Below are 19,521 nucleotides of genomic sequence, written 5' to 3' on the forward strand. Positions count from 1 at the left end.
CTCAATTAATTCCAATTAAACATTGTTGACGGTAAAATCGTTTATATAAAACGATTTTGTAAATTTTAAAATTCTATTAGAATTTTGATAGTATTTCCTTTTAACTTAACATGATTAGATTTTTTTCTGAAAATTTCAAAAGTGAAAAAATAAGAAAAATTATTTACACAAAATAACAATATTTAAATATTTTTTTTATAGAACTAGTCTATCAGTGTCTATCAATAATAGAAACCAATAGATTTCTCTCCCTGATAGATGCTGACTCACTAATAGACATTGATAGAAGTCCATCACTATCATTATTTTTTTTTCTTTTGCTATTTCTCAAATAGTTTAAAATATTTTTTTATCTGTGAAAATTTTTCTTAATTTTTAGAACATAAATATATTTTTTTTATCTTTAATAAAAATATGGATAAGTTTAAAATTTTTAAATAATAGAGAGAGAAATAGATTACAGAAAGTCATTCTCAACTACTCCATTTTATTTATTTATTTTGTTTTTATTCTTGTTGTTCAATAATTGTGAGACTGAGAACTTAACCATCAATTTTTGAGATGTAGTATTGTTGTGTTCTCCAGGCAAGAAGCAAGATGAAGAACTCCACTGCTTCTAGTTTACAAACACTAGCTAACCAATAATGGCAAGCAAGAAAGAGAAGAAGAGTTAAAAACTAGAGAAGTGTCTCTGTTTTATTCTTATTAGGGTTGATGCCCTAAATATTATAAAGTCTTATAGTTTGTAAATATATTGAACAAAGTCATTGTCTATTTAATAAAATATATGATATTTTATTCCATATTTAGTTGCATTAACCACAAACCAATAAACTAACATTCAAGGTTACCTTATAACTTAAACATGTATGTAAAGACATACACGTGGATCATGTTTAAGTGATAACCTAAATAATCTATAGTAGATGGATAAAACTATCCTGGTGACACTACAAGTATGGCTCGCTTTGTAGGTGTTACAATTGTTGTAAAGTGCTACAAATAATCTGATCCTGATCATTCATGTATAGACATGTGAGTAGGGATATTTTATACAAAGGAGTTTATATAAGATCGGACCGCGATATGTTTAGTCTCAGTATGTAACACTGTTCATAATAGAGACTTACATTTCACCAGGATGACCATAGGTAACATGACCTGGATTCTGAGTGAGTTGTGAACTCCTGCCTATGAGGGCGGTCCTTTGATTTGTACAGGTGAGAGCGGCCAAATTGTCGACTCAACAAGCCTACCATTTTGGGGATTCGTTTGATTGAGGAACTGGGAACACAACTACACAAGAAGGAATTCTTTCCTTCCACGAGAGTAGGGTAAGTAGATAAATTGCTCCTTTAAAGGCTGATTCCGAGGCTTGAACAATGTGGCGCCACACTTTTTCCTGGCCCGAGAGAGGTTTAGTCATAGTTGGACTATGATCTATTGTTCATTGGAGAGATCAGGGGTACTTAAGGAGTTAGACGTAACTACAAGGGCAAAATGGTATTTTTGATCCAGCTGTACTTACGAGCAATTTGTTAAGGGTCATTGTACTGTTGATTGGTTATATCCAATGGACAGAGAAATATATTTGTAGTGCGAAGAGTGCAACTGTTGGTCTTTAGTGGAGTGCCTAATAGTTAACGGATGGTGAATATTTTAATTAAAGAGTTTGATTAGATATTTATGTACTGTTAGAGATTCAAGCTATAGGTCCATGAAGTCTCCTTGGTAGGTCAATAGGATAAAATGAGAATTAGTTTTTGGATTAATTTGAATTGTTCAAATTGTTAGAGAGATTTGGTTATATATGATATAATCTATGAAGCACGGATGCTTCATGTGAGACAAAAAATCCGTATCAGACACGTATCAGATACCGATACTTCCAGATACTTTCTAGATACGTATCTGACACACGATTTGATGTATCTATTTCTATGCGTACTTTTTTTTTTTTAAAAGAAAAAAGACAAGCAACTCATCTAATCTTTTCCAATCTAAAACTAGGCAACCTATTTAAAAAGCCCACTACTTAAGTCCAAAACTAAAAGGAAAAAATAAATAAAGGACCAAACACTAGAATCATCTAATCTTCATTTTTACATTTGAGTCCCCACAAAGCCCACCAAAATATAAACCATTTGGATATCTTCAACAATTCAATGAAAAAAATTTTCGTTTATCTTCATACTTTTCCAGCTAATCTTCTTCTTCTTCTTTGTAATATGAGTCACTTTTCTATTGTATTTTATTAACTATTGTACTTCAACATCTTAGATGTTTGTTGTTTTTTTTTATATTATATTTCAGTGTTTGTATTCTATTTTGTGTTATTTTTATTAACTTATATGCTAAATTTATCTATATCTTAGATTTTTTTAAGAAAAAAGAAAATGTATTTTCAATGTATCAGTATTTTCGTTTTTTAGAAATATATATATTAAAAAAAATATAAAAATATACATATTATAAACAAATATATATTTATCTTTTGACTTACAAAATGTGTAACTATCTTGCTGGTGACGACGCATCATTTTTCTAAAAATATACATATATAGGGTTTCCAAGACAAAATGAATTTTATATGTCATATTTTAAGTGTTTTGAAGAAATTTTTATTTGACATCGTCAACATAATTATACTAATCGCAGAGTCTTTCATTTTCCTTTTTTTATTGTCATCTTTAATTATTTTGAATTAAATAGGTTTCTCTATATTAGGTGTAAATATGTAGTGATAATTTAAAATATTGTCTATAAATAGGAAGGCAGGGTGATTTGAAATTTTAGCATAAAGCAAAAAACCTCGTGGTTTGGTATCATTTGTTGTCCATAATGGAGTTGAAGTTTAGGGTGATCAAATGGTTATCACTAACATTATTGTTAATAATAATGATTGTTGTGGGTGATTTACAGGTATCTAATGGGTGTGTCGAGGAAGAAAGAATGGGTCTGTTACATATCAAGTCCATGTTTTTATCCTATAGTTCCTCTCAAATCTCCGAGGATAATCCATTTTCTTCATGGATTGGAACTAATTGTTGCAATTGGGATAGAGTTCAATGTGACACTTTTGGCACCCATGTGGTGGATCTCTTCCTCTCCAAGTTGTTGGATAGATATTATTCGATGAATCAAATTTATTATTTGCTCAATGTTTCACTATTTCAAAATTTTAAAAAATTGAAAACTCTCGACTTAACTTATAATGGATTCATTGATTTTACTAAAAAACAAGGTATGCCATTTATTGTGGTCGAGTAAATTTACCTGATCTTATATATATGGTTTTATTCTTAATTAACTAAATTATATTTTCCTCCTTCCATAGGATTCAACAAATTTTCAAGCTTCAACAAATTAGAGACCTTAAATCTTTCTAGAAATCATTTTGGAAATAAAGTTCTTTCATCTTTGAGTGGACTTACATCGTTGAAGAAGTTGATGCTTAATAGAAATAGCTTGGAAGGGTCTATCACTTTACTTGGTTAGTTGTTGCTTCACTTCTGATTTATTTCACATATTCATCAATTGTCGATATATCTATGAATCAAAAGATTTTGACATTCATATTAATAGTTAATTGACATCGTAAATCTACTCACCCCACACATTTAAACTACAAAAATTATATAATAATAATAATATCTGACCATCACTTCAAAACTTTCTCCACACATTTCAAATAATATACCAAATCAAACCCTTAACTTATAACACGCAGGAGTCATTTTGGGGGAGGATATATATATATATATATATTTTTTTTTTTTTGAAAATTGATACAAATATATTAAACTCTTGTTTTTTACACAGTTTTTAACATTTTGCTTGGGAATAAATTATTCTTAAACATTCTCTTTTCTTTTCAAGAGGATTTTATTTTTCTTCAAAAATTATGGATTTTCTCTGGTCCCCTTTTTCTTGTTTCTTATTTTGAGTATAATTAATTAATTAATTAACTTTAATATAAGAAAATTAATATAATTATTTGTTTCAATAAATCAATAATAATCTATTAAAATATTTCCTTAATTCAATTTTACAAATAAAAGTTTATTAAAGAATATAATTACTTATTTTCATAAATTATTAATTAATTAGCTAACAATATCCTAAATATATTTCATTAAAACTAGGATTAGTTAAATTAAGTTAGTATAAAAATTCATTTTTCAATAATTATAAGGGTTATTTTCAATACAGTAAAATGAACCAAAATATTTATAAATATAGTAAAATGCATTGTCTAGCAATAATAGACACCAATCGATTTTGATAAACTATTATTATCTATCACCGATAAACACTAATAGATATTTATCAATGTCTATCACTAATAGACGGTGACATTTTACTATATTTGAAAATATTTTCAATAGTTTTTTTCTCTCAAAACAATTTTCCTACTTATAATTGATTATTTATTATTTTTTTATAACCAAACAACTATTTATTGGGATTGATTTTAATCAGATTCTATATTATTAAAATATAATGTTTATTTTAAAATATTTTTATAATATTTTTTATTAACTTTCGTTATTAACATTAATTGTTGCATATTTCTTATTACAATATAATTCTTTTATGTTATTTAATTAAATAATTGATGCAAAAACGTTATAATCAATAATACTGAAAATTAGTTAACTAAAATTAAATAATTATAATAAATAAATAACGATATAATTATTTAAATTAATTTTTATTGACAAAATATACTAAATTAATGTAATTAAGGATATTTATTAAAAATACTGATTAGTTAGTTTCAAGTAAAAAAAAAATTAATTTTAGTATTAGCTATTTTAATCTAGTATAAGTATTCATTTTTTAATAGTACTTGTAATTAATTATCCAATTAAAATGATTCTTTAAATACTAATTAATTATTCTTTTAAGATTATATGAGGTTACTAGGATTACTTTCATAAAATAAATACAACCATAATTTATTAGCTTCAAAATTCCGATAACATTATCATATATAATTAAACACATCAATCTTCTATTTATGGCAATCTTATTCCCAAACATCATTTGTTCTAGAAATTTATAAAACTTTAAACCAAATGACTCAATATAGTTTAATGTGTTAAGTATTCTTTACCGTTGACTTTGTGCTCTTATCAAAGATAGGTTTAGAAAACTTGAGAGAATTACATGTAGGTGGCAAAGCATTGAATGACATGCTACAAATGCAAGGTATTTAAAGCCCTGTTTGGTAACCTTTTTGGGTTTGTTTTTTTTTTTTTTGAAAATTAAGCTTATTTTCTCCTTATTTCTTGCAATAGTTTGCATCTCTCTTAAGTAAAATAGTTGAATTGGAATTTCTTAAGTAAAATAGTTGAATTCTTAGCCAAATTCCAAATTCCAAAAACTTCTTAAAAGCTATTTTTTTAGCTTTCAAAATTTGGCTTGGTTTTTTAAACCATTGGTAAAAAGTAGATAATAAATGAAGAAATTTGGAAATGAAAGTAGTGTCTATAGGCTTACTTTTTTTTAAAAAAAAAAAACAAAAACAAAATGGTTATTAAATGAGGTCATACTTTTTTTAGTTTTCAAAATTTCTCTTAGATTTTTAAATTAATGGTAAAAAGTCGATAACAAATGAAGAAATTTGGAAGTCTAAGGAGTGTCTATAAGCTTAATTGATAATTAGTGTAATTAAAAGAGTTATATGTGGACTCACTTTTAGTAATGGTGTAGAACTACTTCTCATAAAATTGTTTTCCCTTTGAGACATGTTTTAAAAAGTTGAGAGTGTTGGATATATGTGACACTTAATTTGAATGGCACCCTACAAGGTAATTCTTGAACAACCTAAATTCAAAAACAAAATATCATGAATTTCTTGTGATATAAAGAATCAATTTTCATTAATCATTGTATTGTGTATGTGGTTTTTTTAATTGTAGCTTCTTATAATTGTATTAAGGGCAAGTGAGATTTAATCTCATTATTAGAATATGTTGGAACTAAATTTGTGAATCTAATTATCTTTATTCAAATTAACTTATTTTTTTTATTGGATATGATTATAAGTTTCTAATATAAAATTTATGATGATTAATTAATTAGTTTAATTGATTAATTGATACACTAAATCTATTTATTTATTAGGTAGGAATGGATGGATTATCGAGTTTAAAAAGATTTGAGTTTTTAAATCTTGGGTATAATAATTTCAACAATAGTGTCTTTTCATCATTGAGGGGACCTATATCGTTAAATACTTTGAAGCTTCCAAATAATGATTTGAGAGACATCATTCCTACACAAGAAACCAATTCCAACCTTTGATTTCATAGTTGAAGACACGTGCTTTATATTTAAAAAAATCAAATCTCTAACCCCTGATTGAGAATACATATTGTCAATTGTAATCTATGCTTATGTTGGTACTTCAATTTAATTTTTTTATATATTAATTAGAAAAATTATCTTTTTAGTCCTCGAATTTTAAAGAATATTTGTATGTGGTCCTTGAGTTTTCAAAACATACATTTTTAGTTGTCGAGGTTTTAAGAATAGGTGTACTGGTCCCCACATTTTCAAAATGTAATTTTTTTAAAATAGGATTAAGAGGTTCCTTCATTAGTTTTTATTTTTAATTAGTAAAGAAATTCTTAAAAAATTACCTATTCTCTCTAAAATTATTTGTAAACTTATTTTATAATTCAAAATGTTACATAATTACATGAAAAATTAAAAAAGAGTTCATTGAACTTTTAAAGCTATTCTTAAAATTTGGGACTAAAAAGGTACATTTTGAAAATCAGGTACCAAATGCATCTATTCTAAAAAACTTTAAGGGCATTTGTCCTGTTGAATTAGTTTTAGTTCGTGGTTATTATAGTTTATGAGCTATAACAGTCTAACCATATCAGCTTGTATTTAGAGTGCAAACTATTTTAGTCTGAGTTATAATAGTATGCATATAATAGTTTGTGTTTGGTGTGGAGATTATTTTAGTTTGAGTTAACGAGGATGAGAGTTGATGGGTAAGAAATATTAAATACTGTAACAAAAAGAGATTTGAAATAGTAATATTGTAGTTGTTTTATTTATAGGTTATTGTAATTGAAAATACCAACTATTATAATTTGAGTCCTAAATATGGAGTGGACTATAGTAGCCTACTCACTCCATTTAAAGTTGGGGTCCAAACAACACTTGAGGAGTTAAAAAGATATGTTTAAAAACTCAATGATCAAATGCATCTATTCTTCCAAACTTAGAGAATAAAAAAAATAATTTATCTTCTTCTTATTATTTTGAGAAAGGGTTTTTCCCTATTAATGAAAACAACCTTATTTTACATAGATATCATATAAAAATATATATGTAATATCCTTCTCCATCCTCAATGAATATAAATATAAATTGGTTTCATTTTATTTTTCAACTATAACTCTTTTTGTGGGAAAGCGAACATATTTAAAGTGAGATACGGATTTATATAAATAAATTAGTTTTGATTTATATGAATATTTTGGGAAACCAACATAAGAATTATTATATTTTTTATGACATTAAACGACCAGTACTTTTATGGGAGGGAAAGATATATCTTCGTTCCTTAGATTTTTCTGTATAGGTTTTGTTTGACCTCTAAATTTCAAAATGTTGTCGATAAGAACGTACCTCAATTGATATATTATTTATACTATTGACCTCAAGGTTAATGGTTTGATTTTCCTCACCCTACACTTTAATTACAATACCTTTGCAAAAAAAATAAAAAATAAAAAAATTCAAAATGTTACCTTTTTAATTCTTATATTTTGAATTTGATTTTATTTAGTCCCTAGATTTCAAAATATTACATATGTTTTCCTTGATATTTCAGTTTTTGTTTTTAAGATTTACACTTTTAATCTTGATTTTTCACTCAATACTCACTTTCAATCTTTGGTTTTTAGCAAAATTTTCATGTTAATGTCTATTAGTTATTTTTTTAAAAAAAACTTTAAGTATAAAATTACTTAAGTTTTACTATTTTTTTCATCAGGGAGAAAATTAATTTTGAAATTTCACTTCAAAATTATTTTAGATTAAAGGTGTAAATCTACCAAAGAAAGAAAGTGAGTAGTTATTGAATCAAGGTTAAAGTGTAAATCTACAAACATAAGGATTAAATTGAAACAAAGTTCAAATCTCACGGATAAAGTTTTTACGTTTTGAAACATAGGGACTAAATTGAAATCAAATCCAAAATTTAAAGACTAAAAGTGTAATATTTTCAAAGTTAAAAGGATCAAATGAAAACTATATCCAAAATTTATTTATCAAAATGACATTTTTTCCCTTTATTTATTTATTTTTACTTTACATAGATAGTTAAACTTTGGAAAATCTGAACAGTTTTATGTATTTAATTGTTTTTAAGAAACTAAATTATTTTAAAAAATGTTTCAACTAAATTTTAATATCATTTTTTTGGTTGAAAACCACTTTTAATTTATGAAGTTTCATAAAAGTAACCATTAAACCATTAAGCCATAATTCATAGCGATTTAATCCATGCATTTTCAAATTTGCAACAATTTAATCTTGAAACTTTAATAAGTATTAATATCAATTTCATTTTTGTGATTTACGATTTGTAATTATTTAGTCTCAATTAAGAAAATTATTATTATTATTAAACAAATTACTTATACATGTAAATTGATAAACTGATTAATGATGAAGTTTGTTTACAAATTAAATAGACTAAGTCGTTACATAGTCAAACTTAACAACTAACTTTGATGTTCTTCAAAAAAAAAAAAAAAATGTTAAACTTTGAATATGATATTTTTCTTTTCTCTATTTGAATTTTTTCTTCTTCCCATTTTTTTCAGAATTTTTTCTTCTTCCCATTTTTTTCACAAGAATAATGAGGCTGAGTTTCATGCCTAAGACTTGAAAGTACTCAATTCATGAGTGATTTAACACCAACAAGCCAATCATCAAGTTTGAATATTATAACAAATAATAAATATAAATAGCAAATGAAAGCCTATCACTAAACATTAATATTCTCTATCATTGATAGCTTAACCTTTGATTATATTTTCATAGTTAATAGCCACTTATAGAAATCTATCATTGATAGCCAACTTAGTGAATTTAATTAATAAAGTTGAATCTCAAACTAAAATGTAAGTGGAATGCCTAGAAGTTATCACTAGCTATCATCGAAAAGAAAAGGGACTTATAAATGTTTGGGAATGACAAGAAAGGGGCAAAAAGGTGTTCAATGGCTATGATTGATAGAAGCTACTACTGATAGCATGTTACCAGTGATAGAAGCTACTACTGATAGTATGTTACCAGTGATAGAAGCTGATACTAATAGCATGTTATCGATGATAGAAGTTACCTGATAGCACGTTATCGATGATAGAAGCTACCTGATAGCACGTTATCGGTGATAGAAGCTACCACTGATAATACGTTGTCGGTGATAGAGAACATTGATAACATCTTATCAGTAATGTTATCAGTGAAAGAAACGAGCAAAATAGTGGCTAGGCATGAGTTTTTTAGTCTTTTATCATTTTTTGATCTATATAGTAATTATTTTATCCTTGTACTACATATTCTATTATTTTAGACTTGAATTCTATTTATGCAACTAACCCATTAAAATAGTGAAATTAAGAGTCTCTTTGGATTGACTAGAGAAAAAAAATGTTTTTCGAAAATGTTATTTTTATTTAAAATCTTTTGATAAAAACTATATAAAATACACTTAAAAAGTATTTCAAGATTTATTTTGAGTGATTGTCAAACATTTCAATTTTTTTAAATTACTTATTTTAAAAATAAAAACATGAAAAGTTAAATCAAACATACTTTGAATGATTAAAAAATCAATGCTCAAAAGATTTAAATATATATATATATATATATATATATATATATATATATATATAATTTCCCCCAATCCTAAAATCTTACCAACTAAAATTTCGTATAATACACAGACCAAGGTCTAACCAAGGTTTTTTTTTTTTTAATGATATTATATATGATGTGATGCTTAGGTTTGGAAAACTTGAGAGAATTAGATCTAAGTGAAAATGCATTGAATGGCACACTACAAATGCAAGGTAATTTATTTGATACTTCAAACAACTTAATCTTCATTTATTAATCTTGAAGTTAAATGATAAATTAAAATTTGAACTTTTTTGGAGTTGACATAAGCATTATTTGAGTAATTAAGTTGTTGTACAGGAGTGGATGGTTTTTCAAGTTTGAAAAACTTGGAGATTCTAAATCTTGGACAAAATAATCTCAACGATAGTATTTTTTCATCATTGAGAGGCCTTAAATCATTAAGGATTTTGAATCTTCTTCATAATGATGATCTAGGAGGAATTATTCCTACAAAAGGTTGGTATTTGCCATGTTTTAAAAAAATCCCTATAAATGGGAAGATCTTTAGCCCCTATATTTTTCTTTTAATTAATTATTTGAGCATTTGATTGTCCAGATATTGCAAAATTAAGAAGTTTAGAAATCTTAGATCTTTCCGGCCACAACTATTATGGTGGAGTAATACCCTTAAAAGGTAAATAAATTCTATTGGTTAAGCCATATATTATACATGTATGCTTTTATTTATTTTACAATAAGTGATTGGAATTTCAAGAATTTCAAAGATAAATGAATTCTTTAACTTAAATTGTCTAATGCAATCTATTGATGTCGAAATCTGGATAGGAAAAAGAGTTTGATCTTCACGTGATAACGTGGAGGAAGAATGTGACCTGCGATAGAAAGTGAGATTTTCACACTAGTGTTTTGTTCTGTCACACACACTTTGATACTTAAGTCAAAGAGTAGAAAGGTGTAAAAGTCTTAGGATTTGAGAGTGAGAACTTATTTACTCATAATGATGTATTTATAGGAGTTGTTTAACCTGAAACTTCCAAACTAGGGTTTTGAGATCAAACCAAGCCAACCTATGGGTCATTGCGTTCGGAGAATGCATTGGACATGCCGTACTGTTTCATGAGCTAACCTTGGCCTAGTCGAGGAGGGCATGCCCCCATATGGTATGAGGCTAGTCTAGGTTGAGATCAAACATGGCATTTGGGTTTCTCTCCCATTCTCAAACCCATTTAGATCCTTAAGTGCTATTTTGGCTCAAGTCTTATCTCTTGTTTAGTTTGATTGTCTTTATAATTCATCAAACATCGATTATGCTTTTGGTCCAAAATCATCTATATAATACAATCTTCGCAGAGAACATTCAAAGACAAAAAAAATATTCTCAAAACTTGTAAATTTCAAGATATATATAGAATCAAACTAGAACTAATGTTGTTTATACTTTTGTTTCTTGTGAACTAGATTTGAAGAACTTAAGAGTGTTGGATCTATCATATAATAAATTCAATAGCTCACTACCAATACAAGGTAATTACTTTTATAATAATTGAGAATGGGAGGATTCCAACTCTTGTTTCCATGTTTTTATTTTTACATTATTGCTTTGAAAACCCACAAACAATACTTCTATAATAAGGTAGTATCTGTATTAAAAGAACTGTTTATCAATTAGATTATTATTTTATATTAGATTTCGCTCTTAAATTTAGTGGTGATTCTACATAGTATATAAAATGTAAAATCAAAATAAAATAATATTTTAAATAAATATAGAATTGGACATTTGAAAGTATATGAAGAATAAAAAGTAAATTCCATCTTACAAAAATGAAAAGAAATAATAACAAATATGATGAAGCAAGTGAAGGTATTAGACCAAATAAGGGAAGTCCATTCATTATACCCATGATTACACCAAGCCAACTTACGGGTATTTGGATAGAGGAAATTAAGATGAGAATAAGGGTGAAAATGAGTATCAGATAAACATCCCCTTGTTTGGTACATGTTTTATAGTTTTAGGCGGAGAATAAATTATTTTCATACATCCATTGTATCCATGAATGATACCCACCCAAAGAAGTGAATTTTCTTCATGCCTACTCCTTTTCCTTTTTTTTTTTAATACACTTCTTTATTCTTTTATTTTATATATTATTTAAATTATTATTAAATTTATATTTTATAAAATTATATTAAATTTTAAATTATGGTATATGAATTTAACTACTCTAATTTAATAAATAAATAATTATATATATATATATATTAAAACAACTTAATATATACTTAATGTTTATTTTAGTCTAATAAATTAGTTTATATATATACATATATATTCATATTTATTTTAAAAAAATACTTGTATTTAATAATTTAAGTAAATTATTTTTTTTATTGTTAAATAATTAATATTTCTCAAAACTTTGAATTGAATTCATTGTTTTATCCATTAATCTATTAAAATTTTATAGAGTTTTCATAATTAATTTTATAAATTAAATACAAAATAAATTATTTTCATAAAATCCTTATAACATTCTTACGCACATTCGAATATAGTTATTCTTGATTCCTAACAATCTTATTCCCAAGCTTATTATTCCCAAAACATCATTAATTCCTGGGCCGTAAAATCTTAAACCAAACGATCGTTAAAAAAAAAAAAGTAGTTTAAAATGATATTCCAAAAGCTTTGCATTACCACTCAAAAGTGACTATTTATAACCTTACAAGGAAATAAGACAATTAACAAATTAAGTCCAAAATATTAATTAAACATTAATGAATCTAAATTAACAAATAAACAAAATATTAACTAAAATATACTAATTGTCTAACAATTCTCTTCATCTATTGATCTTCATTATATTTTTTATGCAGGATTTTGTGAAACAAACAGTTTAGTTGAGTTGAATCTTAGAAATAATCAAATCAGAGGAAAATTTTCAGAATGTGTTGGAAACTTCACTAGACTTAAGGTAGTTGATATCTCATACAATCAATTCAGTGGAAAAATTCCAACCACCATTTCCAAACTCACATCAATGGAGTACTTATCTTTTCATGAAAATCACTTTGAAGGCACTTTCTCATTCTCCTCCTTAGCTAACCACTCCAAGCTTTGGTATTTGAAGCTATCAGGAAGAAGTAATATAGGAAACATTCAAGTGGAAACTGAAGAAGTACCTGAATGGAAGCCTACATTTCAGTTGGAAATTCTGTCACTGCCTAGTTGTAACCTCAATGACCAAACTACATCAAAAATCCCAAGTTTCTTACTCTCACAACATAAGTTGAAATACCTTGATCTTGCTCATAATCGCTTACTTGGACATTTTCCTTTCTGGTTGTTACAGAATAACTATGTGTTGGAGCACTTGGATTTGAGTAACAACTCACTTAGTGGACCACTTCAAATCTCCACTTGGAACCATAGTTTGAGGTTTTTGGAAATTTCAAGTAATCATTTCAGTGGTCAGTTGCCAACCCACTTGGGTCTCCTTCTTCCACAAGTTGAGAACTTCAATATTTCAAGAAATAATTTTGAAGGCAATCTTCCTCCATCTATGAAACAAATGAATATGCTAAGTTCGTTGGATGTATCAAACAACAAATTTTCTGGAGAAGTGAAAATTTTTATGTCCAACAACATGCCTTCACTAGCAATCTTGGTTCTAGCAAACAACAACTTTAGTGGAAGCATTGAGGATGAATGGAAAAAAAAAACACAGTTGATTGTATTGGACATATCAAAAAATACGATATCGGGCAAAATTCCTAGTTGGATCGGTAGTTTAACGTTACTTCAATATCTCCTAATGTCAAGAAATCGTTTTGCAGGTGAACTTCCAATACAAATTTGCTCCCTTTTTAAACTTAAAATGTTGGATGTCTCTCAAAATCAACTAGTTGGTGAAGTGCCCTCCACTTGCTTTAATTCTTCATCATTGGTTTACTTATACATGCAAAATAATGGGTTCTTCGAAGCTATTCCACAGGTATTATTGTCCGAAACCAGCTCAAGTTTAAAAATTATTGATCTCAGCTACAACAACTTTTCTGGACATATTCTTAAATGGCTCAATAAATTTAGAAGCTTGCGGGTTCTTCTGTTGAAAGGGAATCAGTTAGAAGGTCCAATTCCAACACAATTATGTCAAATGAGACAAATAAGTATTATGGATCTTTCCAACAATAAACTCAATGGATTAATACCTTCATGCTTCAATAATATAACATTTGGAGATATAAAAGCTCTAAATTTTAGTGCTTTTGAGGCCATTATTTATTTCATTGAAGATGGAACTATTGAAAATTGTAGGCCCCCCCGATACGACGGACAATGTTTAACACGTCCACCAATAATACAAGTGCAAGTGCAGTTTACTACAAAACATAGGTCTGAGAGTTACAAAGCGAATGGTTTAAACTATATGTTTGGACTTGATTTATCAAGTAATCAGCTAACAGGTGTTATTCCACGACAAATTGGGGACTTCGTACAGATTCATGCCATAAATTTCTCTTACAATAAGTTGGTAGGACCAATACCAAAAGTATTCTCAAATCTTAAACAATTGGAGAGCTTGGATCTTTCCAATAACTTATTGAGTGGAAATATTCCTTTTGAACTTGCTATGCTCGACTTTCTTTCTATCTTCAACGTGTCATACAATAATCTATCAGGTATGATCCCAACATCACCACACTTCACATATCCTGAGAGTAGTTTTTATGGTAATCCTTATCTTTGTGGACCATATATTGAACATAAATGTTCAATAAGCCATTTTCCCCCGATAGACAACCAATTTGAACCGTTGGAAGAAGAAAATGGAGTATTCATTGATTTAGAAGCATTTTGTTGGAGCTTTGCGGCCTCCTATATCATAATACTGTTGGGTTTTGTAGCGATTTTGTACATAAACCCACAATGGCGTCAGAGATGGTTTTATTTTATTGAATCTTGCTATTATTATTTTTGCAAGTGTACCTAAAATGTATCTTCCTGAGTCAAACTTGGAAACTTTTTCTTGGTAGTTGATTAGCGTGATGGAATTATAGATGTCCTCTTTGATGCAATAATGAAGTTACTTGTTTTCTTTTACTAAGATGATAAATTAGATGCAAAGAAGTACAATAATGGAGTTACTTGTTTTCTTTTACTTTGATTTTGATCAAAATCATTATTAGTTTTAGTAATGTTATGATATGACAATGAAACATGTTCTTCTTCATCGGACTCCCCATGTTCTTGGAACCTGACCAAAGCCATCTCTCTAGAATTACAATCCCAAGCAGAAACCAAGAAGAGATTGATTGAAGCCTAAAAATCGTGGAATGCCTTCAAAAAGGTTGAATTTCTACACTAGTTTTAGTCCATTTTGTTTCCCTTTCATGGCAATCTGCAATCTTGACTTTGAACACAAATCGTTGATTTTTTGTATGGTACACAAAGAAAGAAAGTAACCAGACAAGAATCAAATAACAGTAATATTAATAATTATTAACAAATAGTAATTAGACGACAATCAAATAACAATTAATATAATTGGCTATCACTATCAGATAGTAACCAGACAATAATCAAATAAAAATCGACATCATTGACAACCACTATCAATAATCAAACAACAATCAAATAGCAATTAGTATCATTCACAATTAGTATCAGATAGTAAACATACAACAATTAGAATTAGATATCAATCAATATCATTGGCAACCAATATTAAAGTAATCAGACAACAATCAAATAGCAATTGGTATCATTGACAATCAGATAATAATAAATATCAAATAGCAATCAAACAACAATCGGAAAGTAATTTAGTATCATTAACAATCAGTATAAGATAATAATCAATATCAAATTGCAATCCAACAGTAATCCAACAACAATCAGATAACAATTGATATCATTAGTAATTAGATGGTAATCAAATGAGAATTACAAACAACACACATTTTTAACTATGAGGGTATTTGGTTATGCTAGTATTTCAATTGAGTTGAGCTCATTAATTTTACCATTCTTACAAACTCTAAATTGTTGGGTTATGAGCTTAATTTTCATTTTATGTTTTACCATTTGTGCATGTAGTCCTATAATTAATTAGTTGTTTAATATAAAAAAATATATGGATAACATGCATTCAAATGTGTATAAAAACAATTATAAAATGTTTTATATTATTTAATACAAATATAACACAATATTTAATAGTAATTTTATAATTGTTTCTATCCTTTAAAGGTTGTCCAAATTTGATCTACAATGTTAAGGATTACTCGAGTCATCCACTTTCAACAATGTCAACTTAGATTCAACACTATAATATTACTTTTATAAATTTGTGGTTATAAAATATTAAAGTAAGGCCAATGCATACTTAAATAAAAAATATTTATTTCATAAAAAAAACAAAATTTATATATTACAAAATTCTAACTCATTGCAAGTATATTAAAAATTAAAATTCAAAATTCAAAATTAAAATAACATATGAAAAGTATAAATATACATATTAAAAAAGTTAACATATAGGTATACATGTTAAAAAGTGTTAAATTCAAACTTAAAATAATATATAAATACCAATATTGAAAAGTTTAAAATCAAAAACTAATATAATATAAAAATCTACCTATTAGAAAAGTTAAAAACTAAAATTGAAATAATATGTAAATATAACATAAAAAGAATAATAATAAATAAAAGAGATTAATGTTAATTTAAGTAATTGAACCCAACACAAAAAACAATCTTGCTTCATGAAACGACCATATAAATATAAAAAGAAATACCGAAAAGGAAGAAGGAGAAACTACTTTTTGCAGCTTCTTAAAAGTTAGCCCTCTTTTCACATACATTTCTTAAAAATTCAGAAATAAGAAACATGAATAATTATAAAAAATGTCAGTTTCAATTCTCACAAAATTAAAAAAAAAAAAAACTGAAAAAAATCGCAAAATTAAAATGACCTTTCGAGTTTAGGCCGGACTGTCTCACAAAAATTAAAACAACACATTAAGATTTAACCCTGATTATCTCAAAAAAATCAATATTAAAATAATATATAAATGTACATATTGAAAATTACTATTTTCAAATATAGAAAAATATATTAAAATTTTTGCAAATGAAAGCAAAATATCAAAGTCTATTTGTGATAAACTACGATAGATAACAATAGACTATTATTTATGTCTATCATAACATAGATAGACAAAAATAGTAGTCTATCGTTGTTTATCACAGTCTATGTGTTTATCCTTGGTTGACTCACAATTTAGCATCTACTCCTGGCTGTGTCAGGAAAAATAATTAAAATTAAAAAACCGAAAAATAATTAAAATTAAAAAACCGTTCTTTTGCTTTAATAGTTTACTTTTTATTTCATTTGTGTAATTTTCTGTCTTTTTTCACTATTTTAAAATCCACCAACATTTATTTATTTTTTTAATTTTTGCATTTTAGGGAGAATAAAATTTTAGTGGTGTAATTTTCATATTTCATAAGATAAAATGAAAATTTTCATTTTCATTTTTTTTTTTTTTTTTTGCATTTTTAGTGAAAATAAAATTTTAAAGTTTCATATTTTGTAGGATAAAATAAAAGATTTTCTCCCAACACATCACGTCACTTTTTTTTTCACTCGTTCTCCTGTGTATATATATTTTTTAAATATAAAATTTTAATAGTTGGTATGAAATTTAAAACTATAAAAAGAAAAACATATATAAAAATATATGGATGAATAAAATTAAAATATGATGCTAATAAAATTTGTGAAATAAAATTGATATAAAATTGACATAAATAACATATCTTAATTATTATTTAAGGGGTAATTCTTTGATAACTTTGCGAAGGTAGTGACTTAGATGAGGAAAAACAAGCCAACTTTTTGTATAATATTTAAACTGAACCTTTTTGTTTAAAGGGAAAAAAATCGTTAATAATTTATTTATTTTTATAAAAGTTACATTTTATCCTCTATACTTCAATTCACAAAAAAGTAAAAAAGAAAGAAAGAAAGAATAATTAAAATAGGAGAAAATATACTTTATACTAGGGAATGATCATAAAATTATTTTATTTTATTAATTAAAGAAAATGGAAAAGAGTTCGGTAACATACCTTGTATTAATTAATGCCTTAAGTTTATTATGTCAGCAACAAACAAGAGAATTTATATTATAGAATGCGATTATGAAAAGTAAAGAAATCATAAGATTAAATTAATATTAACAATCTCTCCCTAAATATTTTCCAACTCCTCTCTCTAGATCTCTATTTCCCCTAATTCTCTTATCTATATCTCTATCTTCTCTATTTTTTCTATTTTATTTCGCATCTGGAATATCTTTGATAGAGAATAATTAAAAAAATATTAGTTTTTAACATGAATTTTCATTCCTAATTTTTAAAAGATTAAGTTTGTTTAGTACCTCGTTAAGACTTTTTTATAACACATGCACAAAATCTTTTGATTGTATTTGATTGAAAAAGTCAATTATAATTTTTTAAGATCAATCATAAATATGAAGGGAACACCTACAAATAAAATAAAATAAAATAAATCTCAAGCAAATACTAAAAGTGAATAAAATTACAAAATTATTCCATTTTATTAATTTAAGAGGAGGGAAAATTGGTCTACTAACATACTCTTGTATTTGACCGTATATCCATAAATTTATTCTGTCAACAACAAATAGAAGAAAATACCAGAATATTAAATTAATTTAATAATTTATCATTACATATTTTCTAATTCATCATTCCATATCTCGATCTTTCATATCTCCCTGTATTAATTTCTCAATTTTCTAAAAAATGGGAAAGGGGATTTACAAAAAATATAGAAAGGGTTTCCAAGTACTCAGTGAAAATTAGTTTATATAAGAAAATAATATTTTCCCTTTCCAAGGTATGTTGCATGCCTAATATCTTACCGTCAATTCTTTAAATTATCTCTCAATCCTCACCTCTTTACTAATCAAAGTAACAAAAAGGGAGAACAAATATAATAAACAATCTCAATCTCATCATCTATTTTTTGGGTACCATCCATAATTGAAGCCTCCTTATCATAGAGTTACAAATAAAGCAAATTTAAGAAGCAACCATCATAAATACATGTGGTGTTGCACCCATAATATCAAAATTCTTAAAAGATAACAAATACAAAGATTAGTGATTACCTTGATTATTAGAAGAGATATAGCCTCTTTTGTAGATTGCACAAAAGTGTGTTTTGTTGAAAATGATTTGGTTAGTGATTGATTTTTTTACAAGGAGGTAGTTTTTTTCTCCGTAATAGGAAGAAATATAAGGTTTAAAAAAGTTTAGGTTAAAAATTTGTGTAAAATTAAAGGAAGAAAGATATCTCATTATATGATTGGGATTTTGCCATGAGTTGTGAGAATACTGATAACTGGTAGAAATGCAAGTTATTGTATCTTTTTCTTTAGAATTATGAGGGCTAACAAGTAGAATATGCGGTGATTATACTAAGAATTCATGTGAAAAGTGAGCTTTCGTCGATCAGCATTGAAAATATCGGCTAACCCAATATTATGCGTTATTCTGCGACAAAATGTCTATTTTTG

At 26.5% G+C, this 19,521-nt stretch overlaps 1 protein-coding gene across 1 annotated transcript; it reads left to right on the forward strand.

Moving 5' to 3' along the window:
- The first annotated feature begins 2,898 nt into the window (after positions 1-2,898).
- Positions 2,899-14,985, forward strand: LOC120084464 (receptor-like protein 15). The gene is made up of 7 exons (XM_039040245.2): positions 2,899-3,244; positions 3,338-3,493; positions 10,047-10,112; positions 10,240-10,398; positions 10,499-10,576; positions 11,362-11,427; positions 12,784-14,985. The coding sequence occupies exons 1-7, from the start codon at positions 2,899-2,901 to the stop codon at positions 14,898-14,900; spliced, it is 2,988 nt and encodes a 995-aa protein (XP_038896173.2). The 3' UTR covers positions 14,901-14,985.
- Positions 14,986-19,521: the final 4,536 nt, after the last annotated feature.

This window comes from Benincasa hispida, chromosome 9 (genome assembly GCF_027475165.1).
Source record: "Benincasa hispida cultivar pf3 chromosome 9, pf3_genome.v1.1, whole genome shotgun sequence".
In the NCBI taxonomy this organism is placed as follows: Eukaryota; Viridiplantae; Streptophyta; class Magnoliopsida; order Cucurbitales; family Cucurbitaceae; genus Benincasa; species Benincasa hispida.